The sequence below is a fragment of the Pristis pectinata genome, chromosome 38 (genome assembly GCF_009764475.1).
Source record: "Pristis pectinata isolate sPriPec2 chromosome 38, sPriPec2.1.pri, whole genome shotgun sequence".
NCBI classification, from domain to species: domain Eukaryota; kingdom Metazoa; phylum Chordata; class Chondrichthyes; order Rhinopristiformes; family Pristidae; genus Pristis; species Pristis pectinata.
This window is the reverse complement of record NC_067441.1, coordinates 8,153,864-8,168,452: the sequence shown is the minus strand read 5'-3', so window position 1 is coordinate 8,168,452 and position 14,589 is coordinate 8,153,864. Positions and strand designations below refer to the sequence as shown.

The following is a 14,589-nucleotide window of genomic DNA, read 5'->3' as shown; positions in this document are numbered from 1 at the left end:
TTTTTCACCCGTACTGATGGCGACTCCTGGTTTTGTTGCAGTGGCAAAGCGGAAATCACTCTTCGATGACAAAGCTGTTGAGATTGAAGAGCTGACGTACATCATCAAACAGGTTTGGGGAGTTAAAATGCCTCGTGGCTTTTTTTGTTAAACTGTGCTTCCCCGGTCCCTCGTTCCAGGTGAAGAAAAGAACAAAGCATTGATACAACACCTTCCACACCCTCTGCCTCAAAGCGTTTTACAAAGCCACGAAGGGCTTGGAAACTGTCAGGAGAAGTGTGATACTAACGCAAGCTTTCTGTTTCTGTAGCTGTGGGTGCAAGTTAGTAACAGTTAGAAAACCTGCTCTGGCCTTAAAGGGACTGAAATTTTGCGGAGAATAATGGTTGAGACTTAACTCATTTGAAGTGATCTTTTGGAAGATCTGGGCTCCAGGGGCGATATGAGAGAAGCCGCCCTCACATGGTGTCAATGACGGATGAGGGGGTAGGGGGCGCGGGGGCTTTGAACCCAATAAGTTAAAAGCCCGACTCTCCTATACCACTTGTGGTATCTTCGTACTGACTGCTGCCATATCTGACGGGAGGGGCCCTCTTGGCCTTGGTGAACATCAGGGACTGCTGAAACACGAGAGGAGGGCAGTGGTGAGATAGTCAAGCACAGTGCAGTCCGTAACCTAACGTCTGCGATCAGCAGAGGTCCCACGGTGTCATCTCTGGGAGTTCTGGCTGACTGCTACCCCACAGACAGGAGCCCCACGAGCTATCACCGCCATGTGGCTGGAGGTTTGGACTTGTCCGCAACTTGCTGCATGCCTGCCTAGTGTGGTCCTGAGCTGCATCAAAGCTTTGTTCTGTGGAAAGACTAAAGGAGCGAGAGCTCTTCATCGAACATGAAAGAGCCTTCAATTCACAAAATGATGAAAGACCTTGACAGAAGGATTGGTAATTGGGACTCCGATTAAAGGTCATAGCCAAGTGTATTAGAGGGGGGACAAGGATTCATTTCATGCAGTGAGCTGCTGTGTCCTGCAATGTTGTGTAAGGTCATAGCCAAATGTATTAGAGGGGGGAGAAGGATTCATTTTATGCATATTGAACATTGCATATTGAATGGATATTGAATATCCCTGGTTTTCAGTGTTTTAAAAGGGATGGTGGGGGGGGGAAGAAGGGGAGAAGAGGAGGAGGGGTGGCGATACTGGTCAGGGACACTGTTACAGCTGCAGAAAGGGTAGATAATGTAGAAGGATCCTCTCTAGAGTCAATATGGGTAGAAGTTAGGAACAAGAAAGGAGCAGTTACCCTCCTGGGAGTATTCTGTCGGCCCCCCAGTAGCAGTAGGGATACTGAGGAGCAGATTGGGAGGCAATTTTTGGAAAGATGTGAAAATAACAGGGTTATTATAATGGGAGACTTCAACTTTCCAAATATTGATTGGCACCTACTTAGTGCCAAAGGTTTAGATGGGGCAGAGTTTGTTAAGTGTGTCCAGGACGGATTCCTGACACAGTATGTTGACAGGCCGACTAGAGGGAATGCCATATTAGATCTAGTTTTAGGTAATGAACCGGGACAGGTGACAGATCTATTGGTGGGTGAGCATTTGGGGGACAGTGACCATTGCTCCATAACCTTTAGAATTGTCATGGACAGGGGCAGGAGCAAAGAGGACGGGAAGATATTTAATTGGGGAAAGGCGAATTATGAGGCTATAAGGCGAGAACTTGGGAGTGTAAATTGGGATGACATTTTTGAAGGGAAATGTACTATGGGGATGTGGTGGATGTTCAGGGATCTTTTGCGGGATGTTAGGGATAAATTTGTCCCGGTGAGGCAGAGAAGAAATGGCAGGGTGAAGGAGCCGTGGGTGACGAGAGAGGTGAACAACTAGTTAGGAAGAAGAAGGCAGCATACATAAGGTGTAAGCAGCAAAGATCAGACAGGGCTCGTGAGGAATATAGAGTAGCAAAGAAGGAACTTAAGAAAGGGCTGAGGAGAGCAAGAAGGGGACATGAAAAGGCTTTGGCAGGTAGGGTTAAGGAGAATCCCAAGGCTTTTTTCTCGTACGTGAAGAGCAGAAGGATGGCTAGGGTAAAGGTAGGTCCGATTAAAGACGGGAGGATGTGCCTGGAAGCTGTGGAAGTGGGTGAGGTTCAGTATTCACCAAGGAGAGGGGTCTTGATGATGCTGAGGACGGTGTTGGTCAGGGTAATGTTCTAGAGTATGTAGATATTAAGAGAGAGGATGTGTTGGAGATGTTAGAAAATATTAGGACAGATAAGTCCCTGGGGGCCTGACGGAATGTTCCCCAGTCTGCTTCGTGAGGCGAGGGAGGAGATTGCTGAACCGTTGGTTAGGATCTTTGAGTCCTCGTTGGCCACGGGGATGGTACCGGAGGATTGGAGGGTGGCGAATGTTGTCCCCTTATTCAAAAAAGGTAGTACGGATAGTCCAGGGAAGTACAGACCGGTGAGCTTTACGTCTGTGGTGGGTAAGCTGTTGGAAAAGATTCTAAGAGATAGGATCTATGAGCATTTGGAGAAACATGGTCTGATTAGGGACAGCCAGCATGGCTTTGTGAAGGGAAGATCTTGCCTCACAAGCCTGATAGGGTTCTTTGAGGAGGTGACGAGGAAGATTGATGAGGGTAGTGCAGTGGATGTGGTCTACATGGATTTTAGTAAGGCATTTGACAAGGTTCTGCATGGTAGGCTTCTTCAGAAGGTCAGAGGCCAAGGGATCCGGGGAAGCTTGGCTGTGTGGATTCAAAATTGGCTTGCCTGTAGAAAGCAGAGGGTTGTGGTGGAGGGAGTGCATTCAGACTGGGGGGCTGTGACTAGTGGTGTCCCACAGGGATCGGTTCTGGGACCTCTACTTTTTGTGATATTTATTAACAACTTAGATGAGGGGGTGGAAGGCTGGGTTAGCAGGTTTGCAGATGACACAAAGATCGGTGGTGTTGTGGATAGTGTGGAGGGCTGTAGAAGCTTGCAGAGGGATATTGACAGGATGCAGAGCTGGGCTGACAAGTGGCAGATGGAGTTCAATCCAGAGAAGTGTGAGGCAGTACACTTCGGAAGGACAAACTCCAAGGCAGAGTACAAGGTAAATGGCAGGATTCTGAACAGTGTAGAGGAGCAGAGGGATCTGGGGGTTCATATCCACAGATCACTGAAAGTTGCCTTGCAGGTAGATAGGGTAGTTAAGAAAGATTATGGGATGTTAGCTTTCATAAGTCGGGGGATCGAGTTTAAGAGCCGCGAAGTGATGATTCAGCTTTACAAAACTCTGGTTAGGCCACACAGTGTCCCGTTCTGGTCGCCTCATTACAGGAAGGATGTGGAGGCATTGGAAAGGGTGCAGAGGAGACTTACCAGGATGCTGCCTGGATTAGAGAGTATGGATTATGAGGAGAGACTAAAGGAGCTAGGGCTTTACTCATTGGAGAGGAGGAGGATGAGGGGAGACATGATAGAGGTGTACAAAATATTAAGAGGAATAGACAGAGTGGACAGCCAGCGCCTCCTTCCCAGGGCACCAATGCTCAATACGAGAGGACGTGGCTTTACGGTAGTGGGTGGGAAGTTCAAGGGAGATACCAGAGGGAGGTTTTTCACCCAGAGAGTGGTTGGTGCGTGGAATGCGCTGCCTGGGGTGGTGGTGGAGGCTGATACGTTGGTCAAGTTCAAGAGCTTGTTAGATAAGCATATGGAGGAATTTAAGATAGAGGGATATGTGGGAGGAAGGGGTTAGATAGTCTTAGGAGTGGTTTGAAGGGCGGCACAACATGGTGGGCCGAAGGGCGGCACAACATGGTGGGCCGAAGGGCCTGTATTGTTCTATGCAGTGAGCTGCTGTGTCCTGCAATGTTGTGAAAGCAGATTCAAGGGATTTTCCATTGAGTGGATACTTAAAGGGGGAGAATAGCTTGGAATTGGAATTAGTTTATTATTGCCACATGTACCAAGCTTTTGTTTGCGTGCCGTCTGGGCAGATCATTCCATACATTGAGGTAGTACAAAAGGAAAAACAGAATGCAGAATATAGTGTTGCAGTTACAGAGAAGGTGCTGTGCTGGTAGACAAATAAAATGCAAGAGCCATGACAAAGTAGACTGGGAGATCAAGAGTCTGATTACAGCAGATGGAAGTTGTCCTTGAGTCTGGTGATACGTGCTCTCAAGGGAGGGGGAAGAAGAGGGAATGTCCGGGGTGGGAGGGGTCCTTGATTATGTCGGCTGCTTTCCTGAGGCAGCGGGAAGTGTAGACAAGAGTCAGTGCAGGGGAGGCTGGTTTGTGTGACGGACTGGGTGTGTCCACAACTCTGCAATTTCGTGTGGTCTTGGGTTACCATACCAAGCTGTTATGTATCCGGATTGGATTCAAAGCTGCAATTTGAGATTACAAGGGTGTGGGTTTGGAGAAGAGAATAATTGAATGGTCTATTCACAATGGGCCAAATGGCTGACTCCCAAGCTGCAGAATCCTGAGGTTGTGTGGGTTCCAGTTGTGCTCCATATCATTTGTTTCTGGTCTCTTGCAGGACATAAACAGTCTGAACAAACAGATTGCACAACTGCAAGACTTTGTCAGAGCCAAGGGGAGCCAGAACGGGCGGCACTTACAGACGCATTCCAACACCATCGTGGTCTCACTGCAGGTAACCCTGGCTACCAGTCCCCGAGCACCTCTGCTCCCCAGAGGATGTGTGCGGGGAATGGGGGCATCCATCTCGCAGTGGTAAATTGGTATATTGTTGCCGTGTGTACCGAGGTACAGTGACTGAGCCCAGCGGTGCTTGTGCTGAAAATGTTTAATGTGTTCCTTTTCTTCCCTCTCGCAGTCCAGACTGGCTTCCATGTCAAACGATTTTAAATCGGTTCTTGAAGTGAGGACAGAGGTAAAGGACGCTTTCATTTTGAAACCTTGCCTTCCCTGTAGGGTGTTTCAGCATTTGGTACCCAGGGGATGGCAGTGTCCTTGGAACAGCCAGAGGGTGGTTGGTATGTGGAACGAGCTGCCAGAGGAAGTGGTAGAGGCGGGTACAATTACAGTGTTTAAAAAAAGCCACTTGGACATGTACGTGGGTAGGAAAGGTTTAGAGGGATACGGGCCAAACACAGACAAGTGGGATTAGCTCAGGAAGGTATCATGGTCAGCGTGGATGAGTTGGGCTGAAGGGCCTGTTACCGTGCTGTATTACTCTATGAAGAAGCCATTCAGCCCACCTCCTGTTTCATTGAATCACAGCTGATTTGTTTCCTAAGTACCTCCCCATTTTGCCTCTAACACTGAGTAGTCTTGGCCTATTAACATCCACCAGTGGGTTTGGATATATTTATGCACCATCCTCCCCACCCACCCCTCACTATGTAAAGCAGACGGATATGGAGGATGACATTGCATCCATAATATCACCACACTCCTGATTACTGTGCAGTGATCCAACGGGACTGCGTCTGCCTGTGTAAGTAGGCCCTGTGGGTTTGGGTTTATGCTCAACGTCAATGTCTCTCCATCAGGTAGCCCCAGTACCCACAGTACAGAACAGTGCAGCACAGGGACAGGCCCTTTGGCCCACCATGTCTGTGCCAACCATGATGCCAAATTAGACTGCCTGCACGTGATCCATATCGCTCCGTTCCCTGTGCCTAGCTAAAAGTCTCTTAAACGTCAGTATCATATCTGCATCCACCGCCCCTGGCAGTACGTTCCAGGCACCCACCACTGTGTGTGTGTGTGTGTGTGTGTGTGTGTGTGTGTGTGTGTGTGTAGATAAAAACTTTTCCCTCTCACCTTAAAGCACTGCCCTTGCCCTGTAGTATTTGACATTTCCACCCTAGGAAAAAGACTTTGTCCATCTACCTAAGCCTCACAAATTTGTAAACCTCTATCAGGTCTCCCCTCAGCCTCCGACGCTCCAGAGAAAACAATCCAAGTTTGTCCAACCTCTCCTTATAGCTCATGCCCTCTAATCCAGGCAGCATCCTGGTGAACCTCTTCTGCACCCTCTCCAAAGCCTCCACACCCTTCCTGTAATGAGGCAACCGGAACTGCACACAGTGCTCCAAGTGTGGCCTATCCAAAGTTTTATACAGCTGCAGTGAAGAGCTGGTGAAGTGAAAGTAACCCAGAGTGGGTCAGTGCTTTTGTGGGTAGTTTTAAATTTCCTGTAGCTTAACAGTGGTTCTGGTTTGTTACTAATTTATCCCAGCTTCATCTAATATGTTAACTGGATAATTCCACTAACGGGAAGTGGAGAGCGTGTGTCGACAAACCTAAACTTCATCCTTTATCTCTGATCCCTATCTGAGGATTAGTCAGGCTGTTCCTTCCTATAGTGATTTCCCTCATCCATCACCTTGTACAATTAGCAATCCTACTGACAGGGAATGAAAAGCTGGAACATTGTCACAGAAATTGGAATTGGTTTATTATTGTAACTTGTACTGAGGTACAGTGAAAAACTTGTCTTGCATACCGATCGTACAAGTCAATTCATTACACAGTGCAGTTACATTGAGTTAGTACAGAGTGCATTGAGGTAGTACAGGTAAAAACAATAACAGTACAGAGTAAAGTGTCACAGCTACAGAGAAAGTGCAGTGCAATAAGGTGCAAGGTCACAACAGGGTAGATCGTGAGGTCATAGTCACTGGCACATTGGAGTAAATGCCATAACGACTTGCAGACTGCGCATCCTCACCTTGTGCCACGTCTGTTATCAAAACTCAGTCCTTGAATCATGGCAGTGGGGAAATGATACCTCCACATGTTGTACTGAAACTTCCTGGTTCCTTTCTGAGCGCACTGTGTTAAGTTTAGTGGCAGGAGGGGAGGGACAGGGAGTGGACGGAGCCATACTGGCAAGGAACAATGCCAGGCCATCTCATTCCACTTGGGTGGCAGTGAGCCACTGTAGATGCACTTCCGGGCTGTGGATCAGGATTAGTACGCGTCACTACAACTAACTTCGGTGTACGGTGTACAGGATAGCATTATAGGGACGGGGAGAGGTCACTTAGCCCAACAAGCCCCTTCCACTGTTTTAATTAGCTTACAGCTGATTTGTTTCTTTGTCCAGTATCCAGACACTTGGTTTCTAACGCTGAATTGTCTCTCCCATTTAAAAATTCCCTGTTGGTTTTGGGCATGGTGTTTATGTGCACACCCCACCTCCCCATTCCCCCACCATGGGAAGGTAGATTAACACAGTTGTGTGGTCGTACTCAGGTCTTCATATCACTGGACTCCTGTCCCTGATTGCTGTATATGTACGACATTAGAAGTAGTCAGGTGTGTGTAGGGATTGGTAGGGGAGATGGGCAGAGAAAGTTGCCACCCTGTGAGGTTCCACCTTGAGTGACACTGAGGCACACTTGAATTAAAAACTTGTCACTGTGCAGGGTGATCAGTTGGTTACCGGTCGTAATTGGGTAACACTGATACAAACCTACAGCTCAGAAGAGGTTAAGTGAATGGAAGAGAATCTACAGTGACCATTATCAACCTTGTTCGAACTCTGAATTCAAGGGACTGGTGGCTGTGGGCTGCCTCTCATCCTTTGCTGAGGCTTTGGAGTTGTCGCAGTGTGTCTGAGTCAAAAGCTGGAGGCAGTGGAGCTACCTGTAGGATAACAGCTCGTGTGGGCATCGTAAGGGGTGGTGTAGCTGGGGAGAGCTGGAGCAAGGCAATACAAACTTATGAAGTGTGTAAGGAGTGGGAATGTGGCATGAACACTGGGGTTATCTTTTAAGTCTTGTGTTTTATTTGTTCTTTTCCTGATCCACAGAATCTCAAAATGCAGCGGAACAGAAGAGAACAGTTCTCACGAGCTACAGTATCCAGTCTCCCTCCTTCAGCTGCCAATGGTTACGGTAAGCACCTTATATCGTCGATTGCTTCAATAATTACTGATCAGGATACCGGACGCTGAAATGCTATGGGCCCGTGCTGATCTGATACAGTCCAGTCGTGGGTGACGAGGGGCTGAGAATGAGAGAGCTTATTGAAACTTGGAGAACTTTTGAAGGAGACACTGGAATCTGGAGCAAAAAAAACCAACTGCTGGAGGAACTCAGCGGGTCAGGCAGCGTCTGTGGAGGGAGATGGACAGTTGCTGTTTTGGATCGAGACCCTTCATCTGGGCTGAAAGATAGAGGGGAAGGGGTGGGGTAAGAGCTGGCGAGTGATAGGTAGATCCCAGTGAGGCAGATGGGGGAGGGAAGGAAGGTGCAGCATAGAAGCAAATAGAGGAAGGTGGGGAGGGCAGTTGGGGGGATCCCAGTGGGCGACGGGCAGATGGAGTGAGTGGAGGAGGGGAAAGAAACATGGTGATGGGGGCTGGGGAGGGTGTAGGAGGGACTGGGTGGATCAGGAGGAGGGAGAGCAGGTTACCTGAAATCAGGGAATTCAATGTTCGTGCTGTCGGTTGTAGACTACCCAGGTGGAATACGAGGGGCCGTTCCTCTAGTTTGCGTTTGGCCTCACCCTGGCGGTGGAGGAGGCCGAGGACAGACAGGTCGGTGTGGGGGTGGGGAGGGGAATTAAAATGGCCGGGAGCTCCAGACGGCCACGGCAGACGGAGCGCAGGTGCTCGGCAAAGCATTCACCTAGTCTGCGCTTGGTCTCACCGATGTAGAGGAGGCCACGTCGTGAGCACCAAATGCAACAGACCAGGATGGAGGAGGTGCAGGTGAATTTTTGAAGGGTTTGTGCAGGCTGGACGCATCCCCTGACTTGAGGAGTCAGTGACCTGGTGGGGACACGGTTTGTGAATAAAGGGCCGGCAAAGCTGGGACTGACATGAGGAGAAATATCTTCAGTCAGGGTGTGATGAACCTGTGGAATTCTTTACCTTGGTCATTAGTTTCATTCAAAGCAGAGATTGATAGATTTCTGGGCAATGTGGGTCAGGATACGGGGGTAGTGCTGGAAAGTGGTGCTGAGGGAGGTGATCGGCCATGATCTGGAAGAACGACAGAGCAGGCTCCTTCAATGAGTTGGGTACGGACAGTTGTACCTGACCCTTCACTGATCTGGAAACAGGACGATAAGCCCAAATGACTATGACACAGGTGTCCAGGTGTGCCCAGGCAAACTTTAAGAGGTGATTGCATCAGGGAATTGTTGGGAGAGAGAAGGTCAGTGAAGGCTTTTGGAAAAGCAGCTTGATTTCATTATATATGTGCAGAATAATGTTGTAGTCCACAGCTGCTGCAGTGTTGACATACAGGAGCAGGGTGAACCCGTTCGGCTTCTCAAAACTTTTCCTGTGTTCTGTCAGGTCATGGCCAATACAGTCGTCCTCAGTGTGTAGGTGCATCTGGGGGGAGGTGATGGGAATGTGGGGAGAATAAAATGGGCACAGAAACAGGCCTTTTGGCCCACCGTCACTGCCAGCCCTTGAGCCAAGTCAATCCCATTTTATTCTTCCCACATCCCCACCAACTCCCCCCCAGCCCCCCACCAGATGCACCTGTACACTGGGGGCAATTAACCCATCGACCTGCATGTCCTCGGGATGTGGGAGGAAACCGGAGCACCTGAAGGAAGCTCGTGAGGTCACGGGGAGAGCGTGCAGAGGTCGGTATCGAACCTGGGTCGCTGGAGCTGTTGGACAGCAGCTCCGCTAGTTTGATAATGTCGCCCATCTGCCTTGCTTCCGTAACCCTGAAAACTCCCGACGTGCCAAAATCTATCCTTCTTGGTTTTGAAATCTTTCATTTGATCCCCAGCCTCAACGGGTTGGGGTTGACAAGGGAGCAAGGAGTTCCAGATTTCTCACCACTCTTTGGGGAAGAAATCAATTCTTCGCACAGTGCTCTGGACTGGGGTGGATGGATGGTGAGGGCTGGGGACCTTTTTGTTACAGGTTCATGATCATACATCTGGCAAAGCATATCCAGCAGTCAGGACCCACTGCTATCAGACTAATGAACCAATCGCCTCTTTCACACCCCCTTCCCGGTAGGTGCTGCCACATTCTCAGACTCTTAACTCTCCCTCTCTACCCCTATTGTCGTGTTCATCATTACCACGTTTACTCTGAGCTTCACGCGAGCAAGGAGTTTCATTGCACCCTGCTGTACGTGACTAAACTAATCTGAATCTGACCACACCTTATATTGGCCAACACGGAACCAACAGCAATTAACGGGGCTCTTAATAAAAAGTTACATAAACCAGGCTTGTATCCTCTGCAATAAGAACAGAAAATGCTGAAACACACAGCAGGTCAGGCAGCATCTGTGGTGGAACAGAGTTAAGGTTTTGGGTCCGGGACCCTTCCTCCGACGTTAGCTCAGATGCTGCCTAACCAGCTGTTTCCAGCAGGTTTTGTTCTCATTTCAGATTTCCACCCTCTGCAGTTTCTTGATTTTCTTGTATTCTCTGAAATATGGATGAAGCGATCGAGGTTTATTTGTGATTTTAGGAGTTAAATAGGCTTTTTTTTCCAGATAGAGGTGTTAAATAGGCTTTTTTTCCAGATAGAGGCGTTAAATAGGCTTTTTTTTCCAGATAGAGGCGTTAAATAGGCTTTTTTTTCCAGAGGCGTTAAATAGGCTTTTTTTTCCAGATAGAGGCGTTAAATAGGCTTTTTTTTCCAGAGCAAGAGAGAAGGGATGGGTGGGAAGGACGTGGGGTTTAGGGTAAGGAGGCATAAGCTTCAATTGGAAGCAGGGCACTTGGGGGCGATTGCTTCAGAGGGTTGCACTGCTGTCTTGTAGCTCCAGTGACCCGGTTTCGATCCGAACCTCTGGCGCTGTCTGTGTGTGTGTGGAGTCTGCACATTCTCCTTATGACCTTGTGGGATTCCCCCGGGTGCTCCGGTTTCCTCCCACATCCCAACGGCATCTCAGTCAGTAGGTTAATTGGCTTTCAGTTGCCCTTTAATGTAGATAAGTGACAGAAGGATAGAAGGAGACTTGGAATGTGTGTGCTGAAAGGTCACGGGAATAAGGCGCAGGGGGAATGGGACTGAATGGGTTTGCTGGTGGATGTTGTCTTGGACCCAATGGGCAAAATGAGTATGTACGAACAACAACTTAGTTATTTTCAAGTCTAGGACTGATGGAATTTGCTTTCAGGACAATGGTGTGGGTGGGGCGGTGGGGGGGAGTCACAGGCAATCCAGTTAAATGGAGTTGAGATACAGACTGGATATGATCTTATTGGTGGATCAGACTGAATGTTCACCTCCTGTTTCCATGCTCCAGACAGCACCCGCCAGAGGCTTGAATGGTATGCTCTGGGCACTCCTACCAGAGTTTAGCTGTAAACTTACCTCTTATTTACACAACGTGATGAGATCACCTCTTAACCTTCTGCACTCAAAGGATTAGAAGCCCAGCCTACGTAGCCTGACCCTAAACGTAATCCTCTCTGTCTCTGAAACTGAACTGCATCCTCTGCGAGGGCAATTTATCGTCTCTGAGGTGCGATGCCTGGAACTGAACTGGAGGGGCGGTGGGGTGGAGGAGCACTCTCTTGTGCCCAAGTCACCTGCACTAAAGCATCTTTGGGAATGCACTGAGCTCACTGCCGAGCCCCTCTGCTCGCTGCCCCGTTAGATTTTGTTTTCATTTGTGGAGCAAGCGATACTGGCAAGGCTCAGTTCCCAATCCTGGATCTTCCGTGGGCTGCCTCAGCTGAGAATTAACTGCCTTGTTGGGATCCAGGATCACGTATTGACCTTACCAGATGATAGACTTCTTTCCCAAAGTAAAAAGGAACAACAAACTGGAAATCTGAAATAAGATTTAATCATCAGATGACGGGTCATCGACCTGAAACCCTACTCTCCGCAGATGCTGCCCGGCCATCTGAATGTCCCCCAGTGTTTGTTGTTTCAGATTTCACAGCAGGGTGGTGAAAAAGGTGGCTGAGAGATGTGGTGTTGGTGGGGGGAGGAGAGGGGATTGGTGGAGCAGTCTCCCAGGGTCGGTGGATTTTTATCACAGTCCAGTAGTTTCATGGACTCTGCTGGTTCCTTATTCCAGAATCTATGTAATTAACTGGCTTTTGCTTTCTTGACGTTCATGCCTGCATCATTAGTCCTGAATTCCATAAGATAAGATTTCTTTATTAGTCACATGTACTTCGAAACACACAGTGAAATGCATCTTTTGCGTAGAGTGTTCTGGGGGCAGCCCACAAGTGTCGCCACGCTTCCGGCACCAACATAGCACGCCCACAACTTCCTAACCCTTACGTCTTTGGAATGTGGGAGGAAACCAGAGCACCCGGAGGAAACCCACATGCTATTTATCCATGCCGACCAAGTTACCACCTGAGCCAGTCCCATTTGCCCGCGTTTGGCCGATATCACTAAACCTTTCCTATCCACAGACCTGTCCAAGTGCCTTTTAAATGTACCCACCTTTCCTCTGGCAGCTCGTTCCATATACCCGCCACCCTCTGGGTGAACAGCTTGCCCCCTAGATCCTCTAAATGTCTCCCCTCTCACCCTAAACCTAGTTTTTGTCTCCCCTACCCTGGGGAAAAAGATTGTGACCATCCACCCTATCTGCGCCCCTCATGGTTTTATAAACCTCCATAAGGTCACCCCATAGTTCTCCCAGTTCTCTGCTGCCAGGGGGTGAGGGCTCCCCCTCTGGATCGGCAGCAGGACGCTGCTCTCCTCTGTCCAACAGCCAGCCAGTGATACTTGGGCCAGCCTTGACGCAGTGCCGGGGAACGATCTTACTCAAGACGCCCTCTGGCCGCCCCACGATAGCTGCCCGCTGACGCCTCCATCCCTGTTCGCAGGCGGGTCAGTGCTGCTGAAGGACGACGCGCGCAGGTCCGGGGACGTGGCCATCGACATGGACGCCAAGGCCAGCCAGCAGCTGCAGCTCATCGACGAGCAGGTATGGAGGCTCGTGCCTGCCCTGGGAGACTTGACCAGCCCCACAGCCCTCCCTCCCACTTAGTTACTGCCTTCTGTTGGGGTTCCAACCGCACTGCAGTTTTACAACGTCCACTGAAGCTATCTGCCAACGGTGGGGGATACCACATCCACACTTGCCCACGTTGATCCCCAACATGCATTGTGTACATGCACAATGTAAGTCTTCCCAACAGTGTGCATTCCTCTGCTGTTTTCTTACTCCCACTATACCTTCTCCTCCCATCTGCCCTGGTTAGACTTTCCCCACAGAAGCTCTGTTTTTATATTCCTTGCCGGTCTACTTTCACAGTCCCTCTTGTGTTTCTTTATCAATGCCCTGCTCCTGCTCTGCCGAGTTCCAAAATGCTCGCAATCCAAGGGCCTTCTGTTCCTGCGGCAAGTTCATAAGCCTTTTCCTCTGATTTAATACAATCATCAGTTCCTCCTGTCCACCTCAGCTCCAGAGACCCCGGTTCAATCCCAACCAATTTTCATGTTCGTACCTTAAAGGAATATATATTTTTTCCACAAATTATGTGTCATTTCTTTAAATGCTAGCTTCTGCTTGCCCCCCCCCCCCCCCCACACCTTTCAGTGTGTTTTCCCACTCAACCTCAACCAACACTTGTACTTTCATTTCTTTTGTTTACTTTCAAGATCCTAGTTTCTCATTGAACTACTTCACTTTACACAGTGCAAAATTGGAGTCACATTGTCACACGGCAGGGAAACGGGCCTTTTCGCCCAACTCGTCCATGCTGACCAAGTTACCAACCCGAGCTAGTCCCATTTGCCTGGGTTTGGCCCACGTCCCTCTAAACCTTTCCTATCCTTGTCTGTCCAAGTGTCTTTTAAACGTTGTAATTGTACCCGCCTCCACTTCCTCTGGCAGCTCTATCACCACCCTCTATGGAAAAACCTGCACCTTTAGGTCTGCTTTATATCTTGACACACGAGACTGCAGATGCTGGAAATCTGGAGCAACGATATGCTGGAGGAACTCAGTGGGTCGACCGGCATCTGTGGGGACGGAAGGAATTGGCGATGTTTCGGGTCCTGATGCCGGGTTTCCACCGGAAACGTCGCCAATTCCTCCCCCCCCCGCACACAGATGCTACTCGACCCGCTGAGTTCCTCCAGCAGATTGCTTATTGCCCCTTTAAATCTTTGCCCTCTCATCATTCCCTCTACACTCTTCATGGTTTTATAAACCTCTATAAGGTTACCCCCTCAGCCTCCTTCACTCCGAGGGAAAAAGTCGCAGCCCATCCAGTCTCAGTCACCATTGACACTAATCCTACATTAATCCTGTATTTTTTTTCTCTTCCTATGTTCCCATGTACTCTCCCCGAATTCTACACAATAGCGACACCCAGACCCCTCTCTGCGCTGGCAGGGCCACAGGAATAGTCTGTGTAACTCCTGTTTTCCCTCCCACAGGATTCCTACATCCAGAGTAGAGCAGACACCATGCAGAACATTGAAGCCACCATTGTAGAACTGGGCTCTATATTCCAGCAGCTTGCACACATGGTTAAGGAACAGGAGGAGACTATACAGAGGTAGGGTGGGTGAGGGTGGGGCTGGGGTCAACTGTGGGGTGGTTTGTTTTGTGGAGCTCACACATCCGGCGGCTTAGAAGATTGACGAGACTGGTCGGGTGTGTCTGCCACCGTGATCCTCTCTGTCAGCTTCC

General features: G+C 49.3%; 1 protein-coding gene across 2 annotated transcripts in view; it reads left to right on the top strand.

The window, feature by feature from the left end:
* The window catches only part of stx5a (syntaxin 5A), a 48,107-nt gene that overhangs the window by 29,323 nt on the left and 4,195 nt on the right, over window positions 1-14,589 (top strand). For both annotated transcript variants that reach the window (XM_052045106.1, XM_052045105.1), the window contains 6 exons: window positions 42-112; window positions 4,545-4,661; window positions 4,845-4,901; window positions 7,794-7,878; window positions 12,773-12,873; window positions 14,334-14,455. In XM_052045106.1, coding sequence (XP_051901066.1) covers window positions 42-112; window positions 4,545-4,661; window positions 4,845-4,901; window positions 7,794-7,878; window positions 12,773-12,873; window positions 14,334-14,455 — 553 coding nt within the window. The remainder of the gene's footprint in view (window positions 1-41; window positions 113-4,544; window positions 4,662-4,844; window positions 4,902-7,793; window positions 7,879-12,772; window positions 12,874-14,333; window positions 14,456-14,589) is intronic.